The sequence below is a fragment of the Dermacentor andersoni genome, chromosome 4, assembly GCF_023375885.2.
Source record: "Dermacentor andersoni chromosome 4, qqDerAnde1_hic_scaffold, whole genome shotgun sequence".
Lineage (NCBI taxonomy): Eukaryota > Metazoa > Arthropoda > Arachnida > Ixodida > Ixodidae > Dermacentor > Dermacentor andersoni.
The window spans coordinates 181,858,243-181,873,527 of record NC_092817.1 but is presented as its reverse complement, the minus strand read 5'-3'; the positions used below and the strand labels follow the sequence as shown (position 1 = coordinate 181,873,527).

Sequence of the window (15,285 nt, the reverse complement as noted above, 5' to 3'; positions counted from 1 at the left end):
TTTTAATAAGCAAAATATGGTACGCTATGCAAGTTTTCTGTTGCTCTCGTTTAAATGTGCAAAGGTTCCATAGAGTTTTCGCTGTGTTCATTTGGGCATCAGAATGGGAGAGGTGCAGCCGCACGAACTTATTTAGGAGAGTCAAGGACGGGGGCTTAGGCCTGTCACATCTTTTTGTGAAGCAGCTAGTAAACCGGTTTTCTTTTTTTCGAGACGTGCATGACCCCTTTCTGCGCACAATGTGTCAGTTACGACTGAACAAGCATCTGCGGATGTACGAGGTCTCCAATTTAAGTATGCCTGGTGCTCTTCGAGGGTACCTAAGGGAAGTCGTTGACAGTGTCCGTTTTCTGTCCGTACGTTTTTCTAATGATTATCTCTTTTCGGTGTCGCGGAAAAAATTGTACAGGGATGTAGTTGACATAATTATGCCGGTTCCGATGTACAGAGCCATAAACAGTGGAGGACAAGGAAACGACGTGTTAAAGCGTGTTAAGAAAATGCAGGTGCAGCCAAGCACTAAATCCTTTTTCTTTAAGTTGCATACCGGAACTTTACCGGTACGGGCCTTTTTACAAGAGAAGGGTTTTTATTTACCATGGGGAGCAAATTGCCTTATATGTAAACAATTAGAAACAATTGACCATGTTTTTTTGCATTGTTGGGCAGGGGTTTTCTTTTGGGACGTTCTTCAAAGAACACTACAGAAAGAATTGCCTTTAAGTCCATTAGGTATTAGATTTCTGACAGTAGAAAATGAGGACGGCTTGCCTTTGGACTTAATTATGCTAATGGGCCTCCACTGTTTATGGAGGGCTCGAATGGCCGGTTTCTTTTGTGAGCCTGACAGCCGGCCTGCGCGGCTGCTCTTCCGGGACGATATTTCCAAGTTCATTGATGTAATTAAACAACAAGAATGTCCTCCGGATTGGCTGGCGAGGATTGAGCCCCTCGCCACATTAAAGGAATTTTAAACTGGACATGGCCAGCCACAATGTGACTGACCGCACAATATGCATGCGCACAAAGTTGAATGTGTGTTTGTGTATGTTTATGTATCACTTACCTTATTTCAAGAAATGATGCCCTTTGTGTTAGCTTGGTGAAACTTCCTGCAATAAAGAAAAAAAAAAACCACTATACTAACGAGGAGACATCCAAAGTGGCAGGTAAAGCAGTATATACACGATTTGATAAAAAATTGCACAAGTGTTCGCACAATCTTGCCCAGAAGTGGAAAAAATAGAGACAGCTGAGTGTCGCGGGCGGCACCGCCGCGTGCGCCTACGAACAAGAAGGGGAAAAAAAAGAAAACACTCCCCGTCGGGGAATCGAACCCCGGTCTCCCGCGTGACAGGCGGGGATACTGGCCACTATACTAACGAGGAGACATCCAAATTGGCAGCTAAAGCACGATTTGATAAAAAATTGCACAAGTGTTCGCACAATCTTGCCCAGAAGTGGAAAAAATAGAGACAGCTGAGTGTCGCGGGCGGCACCGCCGCGTGCGCCTACAAACAAGAAGGGAAAAAAAAAGAAAACACTCCCCGTCGGGGAATCGAACCCCGGTCTCCCGCGTGACAGGCGGGGATACTGGCCACTATACTAACGAGGAGACATCCAAAGTCGCAGCTAAAGCAGTATATACACGATTTGATAAAAAATTGCACAAGTGTTCGCACAATCTTGCCCAGAAATGGAAAAAATAGAGACAGCTGAGTGTCGCGGGCGGCACCGCCGCGTGCGCCTACAAACAAGAAGGGAAAAAAAAGAAAACACTCCCCGTCGGGGAATCGAACCCCGGTCTCCCGCGTGACAGGCGGGGATACTGGCCACTATACTAACGAGGAGACATCCAAATTGGCAGCTAAAGCACGATTTGATAAAAAATTGCACAAGTGTTCGCACAATCTTGCCCAGAAGTGGAAAAAATAGAGACAGCTGAGTGTCGCGGGAGGCACCGCCGCGTGCGCTTACAAACAAGAAGGGAAAAAAAAAGAAAACACTCCCCGTCGGGGAATCGAACCCCGGTCTCCCGCGTGACAGGCGGGGATACTGGCCACTATACTAACGAGGAGACATCCAAAGTGGCAGCTAAAGCAGTATATACACGATTTGATAAAAAAAATTGCAGAAGTGTTCGCACAATCTTGCCCAGAAGTGGAAAAAATAGAGACAGCTGAGTGTCGCGGGAGGCGCCGCCGCGTGCGCCTACAAACAAGGGAAAAAAAAAGAAAACACTCCCCGTCGGGGAATCGAACCCCGGTCTCCCGCGTGACAGGCGGGGATACTGGCCACTATACTAACGAGGAGACATCCAAAGTGGCAGCTAAAGCAGTATATACACGATTTGATAAAAAATTGCACAAGTGTTCGCACAATCTTGCCCAGAAGTGGAAAAAATAGAGACAGCTGAGTGTCGCGGGAGGCACCGCCGCGTGCGCTTACAAACAAGAAGGGAAAAAAAAAGAAAACACTCCCCGTCGGGGAATCGAACCCCGGTCTCCCGCGTGACAGGCGGGGATACTGGCCACTATACTAACGAGGAGACATCCAAAGTGGCAGCTAAAGCAGTATATACACGATTTGATAAAAAATTGCACAAGTGTTCGCACAATCTTGCCCAGAAGTGGAAAAAATAGAGACAGCTGAGTGTCGCGGGCGGCACCGCCGCGTGCGCCTACAAACAAGGGAAAAAAAAGAAAACACTCCCCGTCGGGGAATCGAACCCCGGTCTCCCGCGTGACAGGCGGGGATACTGGCCACTATACTAACGAGGAGACATCCAAAGTGGCAGCTAAAGCAGTATATACACGATTTGATAAAAAATTGCACAAGTGTTCGCACAATCTTGCCCAGAAGTGGAAAAAATAGAGACAGCTGAGTGTCGCGGGCGGCACCGCCGCGTGCGCCTACAAACAAGGGAAAAAAAAAGAAAACACTCCCCGTCGGGGAATCGAACCCCGGTCTCCCGCGTGACAGGCGGGGATACTGGCCACTATACTAACGAGGAGTTTTTTTTTTTTTTTTCTTTATTGCATGGAAATAATGGTAGTGTCAAATCAATGCCGTTACATTACATATGAACATACACGCACACAAAACAAGTTCACACACAGTATGCAGTCCAATGACAGTTCAAAATTCTGGCAAACAAACACAAGCGTCCAGACGCGAAATCCATTCAGGTACTGGATCATATGTAGCAACCACACTACGGACTTGAGCAGTCTCTTCACGGAAGATAGACCTTGTCGAGTGAGGTGGCTCGGCATGTCTGTCGATCATTCGACTTCTCCATAATGAATAAAGTCCTAATAACATAAACAAATCGTATGGTGTATTACTGGCTGTCTTTTTGAAAGGAAGGAACCGGATACCATAACATGTGAGAGGAAAGTCTTTTTTGAGAGTTCTTTGTAGAATGTCCCAAAAATGAAATGCGTCACGACAAAGTATAAAGCAATGCTCTATTGTCTCGGGTTGATTGCAAAGTCTACAATTTGTATTCCAGGGTACGAACAGTCCTTTTTCCTGAAGCCACGTTTTAACTGGCAGTGTGGAGGTGTGCAGCTTAAAGAAAAACGTTTTCGCTGCAGGCGCAATGCACATTCTACGGACACGGCAAAGAACATCTTGGCCAAATAGAGACAGATACGGCTTTCGGTACAGAGGTTCAGGGAAAAGGTTATCTATAAGTGCTACATTTAGCGACGTGCGATTAACGGTAAACAAATATTCAAGGGTGAATCTGGCTTTTAAGAAGGAAATAGTGTCGACAAGTTCCTTTAGGAAGCCCCATAACGGTAGTTCTTGAGCAAAGTTTGTCGTGACATAAAGAAAAGGGAGGTGTGACGCAAGACGTGCTCGATTAACTGCGAGCAGGAATGGATGACGGACATTTTTAAGGTAAAATAAGCGCATGACCAATTGTCGCACAAACAAATGCACAAGACCCAGGCCTCCCTTTTCAAGAGGGAGAAAAAGGTTGTCCCTTCTCATGGCTTCCCATGATGAATGCCAAATAAAACATGCAAATATTCTATGAAATGCCTGGACATGGACACGTGAGCAGTGTAAGACCTGCAGCACATAAAGAAGCTTCGAAGCGAGAAATGTATTGCATGCCTTAGCTCTCGCAAAAATGGAGAGATCACGTCCCTGCCAGGTTGTCACCTTTCGACGAATAGTGGTTATCGTGGACGTCCAATGAGGTCCACTATTACGGAAGTTATCGAGAGGTACTCCAAGATATCGCAACGGAGACTGATTCCAATGAATATTCGCGAATATAGAGGGAGTGAGTGCCCACATGCCTAGCCAAAAGCCTCTACTTTTTTCAAAATTTACAGTAGCTCCTGCAGTCTCACAGAAACGCAGGGTAGCGTCTATTGCCTTGGCAATGCTTGGCTTATCGACGCAAAAGAAGGCAATGTCATCTGCGTAAGCTAGCACTTTAATTTCCTCATCGGCATACCTGTATCCTTTAATGCTCGAGTCGCAAAGCACGCTTAAGCAAAGCGGTTCTAAGTATATGGCGAAGAGTAAAGGCGAGAGAGGACAACCTTGACGAACGGATGACTGTACCTGTATTATATCTGAGAGGGTACGGTTCACAATTAACTTTGTAGTGCAATGTTTATAACAAAGTGTTATACCATTATATAATACATCCCCTAACTGAAGATGTCGCAGTAGTTGGAACAAAAATTTGTGTTGAACCTTATCAAAAGCTTTGGCGAGGTCAATCTGGAGAAGAGCTACTTGATCCGTACTACCCTCTATGCACTCAAGGACTGAACGTGCGATATGAACATTTGTCTGTATAGAGCGGCCTCGAATTCCGCATGTTTGATGATCACCTACTAATTTAGTAATGACTGTTTGCAATCTATTTGTCAGTACTTTTGCAAATATCTTGTAATCCACGTTACACAACGATATCGGCCTATATCCGTTTACCCTCTTTATTATTTCATCATCAGTGCTCTTTGGTATCAAGGTTGTGTGGCACTGATAGAAAGATGGAGGAAGCTCACCATATTGATAGGCTTCCTCGAAAAGCTGCTCAAGAAACGGACAAAGGAATTCCTGAAATTTTATATAAAATTCCGCACTAAGGCCATCAGGGCCAGGCGTTTTGTTTTTCTGAAGCGTTTCGATGGCAAAATTAATTTCTTCTCGAGTGATTGGCCCATCAACGCTGAGGCGATCGTCTTCTTCTAAGTGTGGCATAAGCGAAATAAACTGATCAGCGTTTTCTTCGTATCCATTCTGAGGCCTAATTGCAGTGAAAAGTTCTTTATAATGAGCCTCAAATAGGTTTATTATTTGGGACGTTTCTGTGTGTATAGACCCACCAGACTCAATTTCCAATATTTGCTTGGAAAGCGCATATCGCTTTTCATCACCGAGAGCCCTTTTTGTGGGCTGCTCTTCTGTGAAGCGAGTTGTGCGTGAACGCACCATTGCTCCTTTGTACACTTCCGTCTCATATTTCTGTATTTGTGCGCGAACTGTATTTATTTCATCACTATACAACCCTGGTTCCTGGCTTTCGAAAGCGTGCAGCTTGTGCAGTAGATCGTGAAGGTAATGCTTTGCAGCTTTTTTTCTTTGAGACAGGTCACATGAAATGGCAATCGCCTCATTTTTCACTCTATTTTTGAACATTTCCCATTGAGCAAACAATGGAAGCTCTTGACATTGTGTTATTTCTAGCCATAATTCTTTCACTTTGTTTACAAAACTTTCCTCTCGTAAAAGTTCTGTATTAAGTTTCCACAGTTCCCAGTTTGGAGCAAACCTGCGAAATTTTCGAGGACCCCATGAAACAGCTACCAAACAGTGGTCTGTGAAAAATACAGGCTTCACGGCGTAGTTGTGGATGTGAGACCAGAGATTCGTCGAAACATACACACGATCAAGTCGAGCATGGGAGACGCCTTGAAAGTGCGTGAACCGCACCCAAGAAGGTGTGTAGGCTCCCACGTCTATTAGATTGTGATCTTCCGTTAACTGATGCAGGAAAGTAGCACTTGCATCATAACGATTAGTTAGGTATGAGTGATCTCTGGAATCACAAACACAGTTGAAGTCTCCCAACAGTACCAAATCTCTGTCAGTATCTAGGAGCGGAGCAAGTGAGAGGAAGAAAGCCCTCCTGTCATTAACTTTTGAGGGAGCATAAACGCAAATAAACCGCCAATTACGGCCATGAAAAGAGAGGTCACAGCATATAAGGCGGCCTTCCCCATCAACACGTAGCGACAATGACGAATGATTTAACTGCTTTCTGATTAACAAAAAGCATCCAGCGGAAGCACCACATGCTTGGCTAATACACACCTCGTAATCAGGTTGAAAAGTTTGCAGCGCAAGGTTGAAATCACCAGCAGACGATATCTTTGTCTCTTGCACTGCACCAACATCAACTTCATGCTGCCTAAGCACGTGTAGTAACTGCTGCTGGCGTCTTATATTCCTCAGCCCACGTACGTTGAGTGTCGCTACACATAAGGGGAGGGTGAAGGCGGTAGCCATTTTGCTCACCTAAAGCTTTTGTGTTTCATCGCCCTTGGCCACAGGTAAATCTGTGGTCTTGCTCCCTTTGGACTTCTTTGTGGCACTCTCCTGACTACGCTGATAAAACCGGCGCGGCACATTATTACCAGGAGAGGGAGGTCGCTGAGCAATAGGAGACACTTTCTCGGGCGCCTGTGGTGCACTTGCTGTCGCTTCGTCGTTGAATGGTGCCGGACGTTTCCTTCTCTGACTTATGTCCATCGCCTCTTCCTCTTCGTCCTTGTCATCAGGGGGCTTCTCTTTAAGGCTTGCTAGGCCAGGTGGGCAAACTGAGTCATCCTCGCCTGTAGCCTCCCTAGTATTACTCGGGCTGTTGTGACTGCTTGGCGTTGGCTTCAAGGACTCCTGGTCTTCGTCCCTAATGCCACCTGTAGTCTCTCCGGTGGCATCTACTACCTCTGTAGAATCCATGAGATGGTCCAGTTGTGGCTCGTCTGCGTTATATTGCCCAGAACGAAGCTTATTGGCGTATGTGGACACGCAGGCGTCCGCTGAGTGACCAAATCGGTGGCACTGTAAGCATCTCGGTGTTCTGCATTGTCGACGAACGTGTCCCACACGCTTGCAACGAAGGCACAGCGGAGGCCTACCGGGGATAAGTACGAGGCACTGGTGTCCATAAATGGACATAATGTGCGGTATTGAGCTTACGGTGATAGTGTCCTTGAGCACCAAGGAAACCTCCCGGTTTGTTGTCACCCACTGTTCCATACCAGTGCACCTCCATACTTCTCTCTCCACCGACTTCACCTGACCATAGCTCTGGAACGCCTCTTCAACGCGTCGTGGTTCAAGGTGAGGTGGAAGCCATAGTAATTTAAGCTTGATGTTTTTAGTCTCCGGATCTATCACCAAGCACTTCAGCCCTTTGACACGGAGCTCACCACAAGCGACGAGAGTTTGTTTTGCCGCACTACTAGCGCAAGTAACCATCCATACATGGCTCATTTGATATTGTCCGACACCTACAATATCTGAAGTATTCACTACCTCAAGCAGAGCGTCTCGGAAGTCAGGAGCACGGTATGGTCTGCCACTCAAGTCCGCATGAAGGAAGATAGAATTCAAAACGTCGTTACCGGTTGGTAGACGCGGGATGACAACTTTGTAACTTGCATCTTCGGTCAAAAACGGGGTCGACGATCCTCGGCCTGGGGCCGATACGCTGTTTCCAGCAGAGAGCATTTTCGAGCACAGCCGTTCCACACGGCTGTGGCAGCTAAAGTGGCAGCTAAAGCAGTATATACACGATTTGATAAAAAATTGCACAAGTGTTCGCACAATCTTGCCCAGCAGTGGAAAAAATAGAGACAGCTGAGTGTCGCGGGCGGCACCGCCGCGTGTGCCTACAAACAAGGGAAAAAAAAGAAAACACTCCCCGTCGGGGAATCGGACCCCGGTCTCCCGCGTGACAGGCGGGGATACTGGCCACTATACTAACGAGGAGACATCCAAAGTGCCAGCTAAAGCAGTATATACACGATTTGATAAAAAATTTCACAAGCGTTCGCACAATCTTGCCCAGAAGTGGAAAAAATTAGAGACAGCTGAGTGTCGCGGGCGGCACCGCCGCGTGCGCCTACAAACAAGAAGGGAAAAAAAAGAAAACACTCCCCGTCGGGGAATCGAACCCCGGTCTCCCGCGTGACAGGCGGGGATACTGGCCACTATACTAACGAGGAGACATCCAAAGTGCCAGCTAAAGCAGTATATACACGATTTGATAAAAAATTTCACAAGCGTTCGCACAATCTTGCCCAGAAGTGGAAAAAATTAGAGACAGCTGAGTGTCGCGGGCGGCACCGCCGCGTGCGCCTACAAACAAGAAGGGAAAAAAAAGAAAACACTCCCCGTCGGGGAATCGAACCCCGGTCTCCCGCGTGACAGGCGGGGATACTGGCCACTATACTAACGAGGAGACATCCAAAGTGCCAGCTAAAGCAGTATATACACGATTTGATAAAAAATTTCACAAGCGTTCGCACAATCTTGCCCAGAAGTGGAAAAAATTAGAGACAGCTGAGTGTCGCGGGCGGCACCGCCGCGTGTGCCTACAAACAAGGGAAAAAAAAGAAAACACTCCCCGTCGGGGAATCGAACCCCGGTCTCCCGCGTGACAGGCGGGGATACTGGCCACTATACTAACGAGGAGACATCCAAAGTGCCAGCTAAAGCAGTATATACACGATTTGATAAAAAATTTCACAAGCGTTCGCACAATCTTGCCCAGAAGTGGAAAAAATTAGAGACAGCTGAGTGTCGCGGGCGGCACCGCCGCGTGCGCCTACAAACAAGAAGGGAAAAAAAAGAAAACACTCCCCGTCGGGGAATCGAACCCCGGTCTCCCGCGTGACAGGCGGGGATACTGGCCACTATACTAACGATTTTTTTTTTCTTTATTGCCGTTTTGGACGCATAACACAAAGTAACATGATAAAACACTTCAGCCACACTTGGGCTGACGCGAGTGGTGCTAAAATCTTTTCAATTGGACTAATTCATCAAGTAGTGGTATCCACTCTGGTGGATCAGTCCGTGCCCTGAAACATTCTCGAAGATAAAGAACACTTTCGATGAAGTTTTCACGTGTGGTACTGGTATTTATGTCTGCATGTCGCACGTGCATTCGCGTTTTCCACAGACTGTGGAGGCCAAGGAGCATGATTAAGTCGTAGGGCACTTCTTCACTATCAACTGGTAAGTACCGGATGCCGTAAGGATTTAAAGGGAGTTCCTTTTTAATCGTCCTCTGAAGGACATCCCAGTAAAAAATGGGATCCCAACATTCTAGGAAGACATGTTCCACTGTCTCGGGCTTCCTGCATAACAAGCAGTTTGTTGTCCATGGCACGAATAGCCCTTTATCATGCAGCCAGGTTTTAACAGGCAGCGTACCGGAATGCAGTTTAAAAAAAAAGGTTTTGACAACTGGTCTAACGGGCATGTTCTTAATTCTTTTTAAAATATCTTGCCCTGGGCCTCCAAAGTGTGGTGTCCGATAAATGGGTACCGGCAACATCACGTAAACCAACGCTTTGTACAGCTTTTTCTTATTGACATTGCATAGGTACTCAGGGCTGAAACGTACTTCCAACATCTTGTACGACAGAACAACCTCGCGCAAGTATCCTGTCACGGCACCACACATGTTATCACAGGAGACCAGCCTTCCAGGGAGCAGTCTCTGTAGGCGTACTTGCATAACAGTTCTTAGAAAGGGATCACTTTGATCACGCAAAAACATAAATCGCGAGACCACTTGACGCAAAAAAAGATGCGCCAGGCCAAGGCCTCCGCTTTTAACGGAAACAAACAGGTTAGTTCGGCTGGTTCTTTCCCAGGTGGACGCCCAAACAAAAACAGCAAAAACACGATGCATTTTTTGAATAGCTGTTCGGGTCGCACACAGCACATTCATGACATACCAGAGCTTCGAAATCAAAAAGACATTACAGATAGAGGCACGGGAAAACATTGATAGCTGTCTTCCTTGCCACGCGACCGCTTTCTCTTTCATTCTCGAAGTTTCTTCTTTCCAGTACGAGCTGGGATCCCGATAACAATCAAGAGGTACTCCTAGATACCGCGTTGGCAAGGTGGACCATCGAAGCCGAGAAAAACAACCCGGTGTTACGTCCCATTCGCCATGCCAAAAACCGGAACTTTTTCCCCAATTGATCTGACTTCCAGTCTGAGCGCAGAATTTTTCAATCACAATTGTCGCTTCACAGATGCTCTGTCTATCAGCGCAAAAAACCGCTATATCGTCAGCATACGCGAGTACTTTCACGTGTGATGACTGCAGTCTGTAACCTGAAATTCGGTCAGAGTTGATAATTGCCAGGCATAGTGGCTCTAAATACACTGCGAAAAGCAAGGGGGAAAGCGGGCATCCCTGTCTTACTGAAGAACGTACAGCAAGTTTGTCAGTGAGATCGCCATTAACTATAATGCGGGTCGTACAGTTCTTGTAGGCCATTTTTACGCCCTCTACTATAATGTCACCTAGTTTGGAGTGTTCCAGGATGGAAAAAAGGATTTCGTGGGAGACGCGGTCAAAGGCTTTCGCCAAGTCGAGCTGCATCATTGCTATCTGACCGCCAACTGCATCGACACATTCTAATACGTTGCGTGCGACATGTATATTTGTAGCGATGCTACGGCCTTTAATTCCACACGTCTGATGAGACCCTACCAATTTCGTGATCACAGACTGCAGTCTTTTTGCTAGAACCTTCATAAATACTTTGTAGTCGACGTTGGTGAGACTAATCGGTCGATATGACCCCACCAACAGTCGTTCTTCCGGATCATCAGTCTTGGGAATTAGAACTATGTGGGACGTATTGAAAGACAATGGAACCTGTTATCAAATGGAGCATGCACTGTGCAACAGAAAGCTTAAAGGTTTTATAAAAGGCCGCACTTAGCCCATCTGGTCCAGGAGCTTTCCCAGATGGTAGGTCGTCTATTGCTTTTTCTATCTCCTGTAAAGTTATAGGCAGTTCAAGACGTTCCTTAATTTCATCATCTAGTCTTGGCACCAGCCTCAAGAAGTCTACATGGAAGCCTTCTATGGTCTCGAGCTTATTGCTAAGAAGTTCTGTGAAATGTTCGGCTATAGCACACTGAATGTCTCTCGCATCTTCCGAAGTCCGGCCGTCAAATCGGATGCTCCTAATTTCTTTCTGGCAAGCGTATCTTTTCTCGTCTGATAGCGCTCGTTTTGTCGGCGTTTCGCCAGCCCACAATTTTTCAGACCTTGCGCGTATGACGGCGGCCCTATACCTGTCGGCGTCGATTCTTTCGAGCTGGCATTTCTTTTCCCGTATTTCTTTCGTGAAAGTTCCCGGCGCGCTATTTTCCATGCTCAGCATCCATTCAAGTTGCCCGTTCATTTCTTTTTCTTTTTCTTTCTGTTTATAGCGAGCCACGCTGCTCTTTTCTATTGCTCTCATTTTTGCCCACTCTTTGAACTCCTCCCATTCAGTTGCAAAACTAGCTGGCTGCGCGTCTAGCAGTTTGTCTAGCTTGGTCTTTACTTGCATAATGAACCCTTCATCCTCCAAAAGCTTTGTGTTCAATTTCCATAAGTGCCAGTTAAAGCGCAATTTCCTGCCCTTCATTCCTAAAGTCATGCTCACGAGGCAATGATCACTGAAAGGCACAGGTTTAACGTCATAACTTGAGCATAGCGGCATAAGATCGACAGATACATACATTCTGTCTAGTCTCGCATGGCTCTCCCGCTGAAAGTGCGTGTATTCTGGGTGGGTCCCAGTGGAAAACACATTGCCAACATCCTCGAGACCATACTCATGCACAAAAGTATTCAAAACTTCAGAGCTCTTGTCTCTCAGTGGCCTACACTTCACTCTGTCAGCTGCGGCGCACACACAGTTGAAGTCTCCCAGTACAAGCAAAAACTTGTCGCCATTCAACCATGGCTCAAGTGATTCAAAGAAAATTTTACGCTCGCTTTCTACATTAGGAGCATATACACAAACAATTCGCCACCAAAAATTCGAAAATGTGAAATCAGCAATCAAAAGGCGACCACTTGGGCATGCAAATACAGACTCTACGTTCACTCTTAACGTCTTACGGATGAATACAAGGCACCCACCCGGCGTCCCAACAGAATGACAAACGCACACATGAAAGTTTGCTTGAAAGGAAGACACCATGCGGTCAGTGTGCTCTTGGGTCTCTATTTTCGACTCTTGTATAACAATTATATCAATATCGTTATCCACAAGAAGGCGATTAAGCTGGTATTGTCGCCTTCTTGCTCCCAGACCTCTGACGTTCAAAGTCGCAACTCGAAGTGGAGCAATAAGATTAAAAGCCATGTCTTAGAAGAAGAAACGCCTCTATCCGCATGGTGCCTACCTTCATGGTTGACGTAGCCTTCCTCACGACTGCCAGGACCTCTTGACACCGGTTGACCAACACAACCGGCGCTGACACCGACCAGGACACTGTGTTACTACGGAGGCTGTTTCCCCGCCTTCCGCGGGTCGGCCGGAAGGTTCGGCCGCGGTTTTAAAGACGAGCGTCTCACTCCCCCTGCCTTCGGCGGAGGCTCATCGCCGCTACCGCCTGGCTGCAGCTTGACGTCTCCGCTTTCTTCATGCGGACGTTTTCCAGCAATGGTGCTCGCCGCTTCCTGGTTCGTCTCCATGGTATCAATGCCGGGGGTCTCCAGGCTGCTTTCTTTAGCGTCCGCGGCTTTCGCCGCCTCCTTTGCCTTGTCATCGTCGTCCTGTTCAGGCTTATGCTGCGCCTGTACACTACCATCTGTTGCGCCGGAGGGCCCCGCCTTTTGCTTCACCAGAGTCGTGAACGATGGCTGAGTATGGCGCTGTGGTTGTCCACCCACACGGGCTGCTTCCTCAGCATCCGTCTCGTCCATCAGCATCTCGGACGAGTCCTCGCTGGTTCCCGGGCCTGTAATGCTCGCGTAAGTGCGAGTACACTGGTCTTCTTCGTGCCCGAAGCGTCGGCAGATTCCGCAACGCGGGACTCGACATTCCTTGCGGATGTGGCCCGTACCGCGACACCGAAGGCACAGCGGGGGTCTGCCTGGTACCACGACAAGCGCCAACTCACCGCCAACGCTCAGCTGGTGTGGCAAGTCATCCAACTTCACGCCCGCTTTCAACTTGAGGGTGACAAGCCGGGTGGTTGACCCCTTCTCTGTCATACCTTGCACACGCCAGCGCTCCCGGGCTACTTCGGTAACTTTTCCATAGGGCGCAAAGGCGACACGCACGTCCTCATCAGGCACATTGTGTAGAAGCCAGTGGAGCTTCAGTCGAACGTCCTGATTCGCCGGGTCAATCACCAGACAGCGCCGGTTTTTTACACGCAGCTCCCCGATGCTCGAGATCTTCTTCACCGCGTCCGCGTCCTTGAAGGTGATAGCTCAGACATGGCTCATGCGATACGCCCCCAGGGCGATAACATCCGGAAGAAGCGAATGCGGTGCCAATGCGTCACGGAAATCTTCAATCCGGTACGGTCGCGCCGTGATATCAGCGTGCAAAAAAACTGTATTTAAAACATAACGACCTGTTGGCAGACCTGGCAGAACAACTTGGTAGGTGCCCTCCTGTTCCATCGTCCTGTTTCCGCGGCCAGAATAGGCCGCTGTAGCCGCTCCAACGGAGCCCGTCATCATGCGTCCGTCACGCTCGGTGGCCGGAAGCAGAATCCCACTATACTAACGAGGAGACATCCAAAGTGCCAGCTAAAGCAGTATATACACGATTTGATAAAAAATTTCACAAGCGTTCGCACAATCTTGCCCAGAAGTGGAAAAAATTAGAGACAGCTGAGTGTCGCGGGCGGCACCGCCGCGTGCGCCTACAAACAAGAAGGGAAAAAAAAAGAAAACACTCCCCGTCGGGGAATCGAACCCCGGTCTCCCGCGTGACAGGCGGGGATACTGGCCACTATACTAACGAGGAGACATCCAAAGTGGCAGCTAAAGCAGTATATACACGATTTGATAAAAAATTACAGAAGTGTTCGCACAATCTTGCCCAGAAGTGGAAAAAATAGAGACAGCTGAGTGTCGCGGGCGGCACCGCCGCGTGCGCCTACGAACAAGAAGGGAAAAAAAAAGAAAACACTCCCCGTCGGGGAATAGAACCCCGGTCTCCCGCGTGACAGGCGGGGATACTCGCCACTATACTAACGAGGAGACATCCAAAGTGGCAGCTAAAGCAGTATATACACGATTTGATAAAAAATTTCACAAGCGTTCGCACAATCTTGCCCAGAAGTGGAAAAAATTAGAGACAGCTGAGTGTCGCGGGCGGCACCGCCGCGTGCGCCTACGAACAAGAAGGGAAAAAAAAAAAGAAAACACTCCCCGTCGGGGAATCGAACCCCGGTCTCCCGCGTGACAGGCGGGGATACTCGCCACTATACTAACGAGGAGACATCCAAAGTGCCAGCTAAAGCAGTATATACACGATTTGATAAAAAATTACAGAAGTGTTCGCACAATCTTGCCCAGAAGTGGAAAAAATAGAGACAGCTGAGTGTCGCGGGAGGCACCGCTGCGTGCGCCTACAAACAAGAAGGGAAAAAAAAAGAAAACACTCCCCGTCGGGGAATAGAACCCCGGTCTCCCGCGTGACAGGCGGGGATACTCGCCACTATACTAACGAGGAGACATCCAAAGTGGCAGCTAAAGCAGTATATACACGATTTGATAAAAAATTACAGAAGTGTTCGCACAATCTTGCCCAGAAGTGGAAAAAATAGAGACAGCTGAGTGTCGCGGGCGGCACCGCCGCGTGCGCCTACGAACAAGAAGGGAAAAAAAAAAAGAAAACACTCCCCGTCGGGGAATAGAACCCCGGTCTCCCGCGTGACAGGCGGGGATACTCGCCACTATACTAACGAGGAGACATCCAAAGTGGCAGCTAAAGCAGTATATACACGATTTGATAAAAAATTACAGAAGTGTTCGCACAATCTTGCCCAGAAGTGGAAAAAATAGAGACAGCTGAGTGTCGCGGGCGGCACCGCCGCGTGCGCCTACGAACAAGAAGGGAAAAAAAAAAAGAAAACACTCCCCGTCGGGGAATAGAACCCCGGTCTCCCGCGTGACAGGCGGGGATACTCGCCACTATACTAACGAGGAGACATCCAAAGTGGCAGCTAAAGCAGTATATACACGATTTG

The 15,285-nt window shown here is 47.9% G+C and overlaps 1 protein-coding gene and 13 non-coding genes across 14 annotated transcripts; all 14 read right to left on the bottom strand.

Annotated features, from left to right (window-relative positions):
- Positions 1-1,316: 1,316 nt before the first annotated feature.
- Positions 1,317-1,388, bottom strand: TRNAD-GUC (transfer RNA aspartic acid (anticodon GUC)). The gene has a single exon. It is a non-coding gene; the product is annotated as a tRNA-Asp (tRNA).
- Positions 1,389-1,543: 155 nt separating this feature from the next.
- On the bottom strand, positions 1,544-1,615 carry TRNAD-GUC (transfer RNA aspartic acid (anticodon GUC)). Its single transcript has one exon. It is a non-coding gene; the product is annotated as a tRNA-Asp (tRNA).
- A 163-nt stretch (positions 1,616-1,778) lies between these two features.
- Positions 1,779-1,850, bottom strand: TRNAD-GUC (transfer RNA aspartic acid (anticodon GUC)). Its single transcript has one exon. It is a non-coding gene; the product is annotated as a tRNA-Asp (tRNA).
- A 155-nt stretch (positions 1,851-2,005) lies between these two features.
- Positions 2,006-2,077, bottom strand: TRNAD-GUC (transfer RNA aspartic acid (anticodon GUC)). Its single transcript has one exon. It is a non-coding gene; the product is annotated as a tRNA-Asp (tRNA).
- Positions 2,078-2,240: 163 nt separating this feature from the next.
- Positions 2,241-2,312, bottom strand: TRNAD-GUC (transfer RNA aspartic acid (anticodon GUC)). Its single transcript has one exon. It is a non-coding gene; the product is annotated as a tRNA-Asp (tRNA).
- A 164-nt stretch (positions 2,313-2,476) lies between these two features.
- TRNAD-GUC (transfer RNA aspartic acid (anticodon GUC)) lies at positions 2,477-2,548 on the bottom strand. The gene has a single exon. It is a non-coding gene; the product is annotated as a tRNA-Asp (tRNA).
- Positions 2,549-2,708: 160 nt separating this feature from the next.
- Positions 2,709-2,780, bottom strand: TRNAD-GUC (transfer RNA aspartic acid (anticodon GUC)). Its single transcript has one exon. It is a non-coding gene; the product is annotated as a tRNA-Asp (tRNA).
- A 161-nt stretch (positions 2,781-2,941) lies between these two features.
- On the bottom strand, positions 2,942-3,013 carry TRNAD-GUC (transfer RNA aspartic acid (anticodon GUC)). The gene has a single exon. It is a non-coding gene; the product is annotated as a tRNA-Asp (tRNA).
- A 3,539-nt stretch (positions 3,014-6,552) lies between these two features.
- Positions 6,553-7,788, bottom strand: LOC126531904 (uncharacterized). Its single transcript, XM_050179634.3, has one exon. It carries the CDS (start codon positions 7,768-7,770, stop codon positions 6,553-6,555), a length of 1,218 nt encoding a protein of 405 aa, XP_050035591.1. The 5' UTR covers positions 7,771-7,788.
- Positions 7,789-8,195: 407 nt separating this feature from the next.
- On the bottom strand, positions 8,196-8,267 carry TRNAD-GUC (transfer RNA aspartic acid (anticodon GUC)). The gene has a single exon. It is a non-coding gene; the product is annotated as a tRNA-Asp (tRNA).
- Positions 8,268-8,431: 164 nt separating this feature from the next.
- Positions 8,432-8,503, bottom strand: TRNAD-GUC (transfer RNA aspartic acid (anticodon GUC)). The gene has a single exon. It is a non-coding gene; the product is annotated as a tRNA-Asp (tRNA).
- A 161-nt stretch (positions 8,504-8,664) lies between these two features.
- On the bottom strand, positions 8,665-8,736 carry TRNAD-GUC (transfer RNA aspartic acid (anticodon GUC)). The gene has a single exon. It is a non-coding gene; the product is annotated as a tRNA-Asp (tRNA).
- A 5,249-nt stretch (positions 8,737-13,985) lies between these two features.
- On the bottom strand, positions 13,986-14,057 carry TRNAD-GUC (transfer RNA aspartic acid (anticodon GUC)). The gene has a single exon. It is a non-coding gene; the product is annotated as a tRNA-Asp (tRNA).
- A 403-nt stretch (positions 14,058-14,460) lies between these two features.
- On the bottom strand, positions 14,461-14,532 carry TRNAD-GUC (transfer RNA aspartic acid (anticodon GUC)). The gene has a single exon. It is a non-coding gene; the product is annotated as a tRNA-Asp (tRNA).
- Positions 14,533-15,285: the final 753 nt, after the last annotated feature.

What these genes read in the sequence shown, in the direction of transcription:
- LOC126531904 (XM_050179634.3), bottom strand. Translation starts at nt 7,770, where the DNA reads ATGCTCTCTGCTGGAAACAGCGTATCGGCCCCAGGCCGAGGATCGTCG.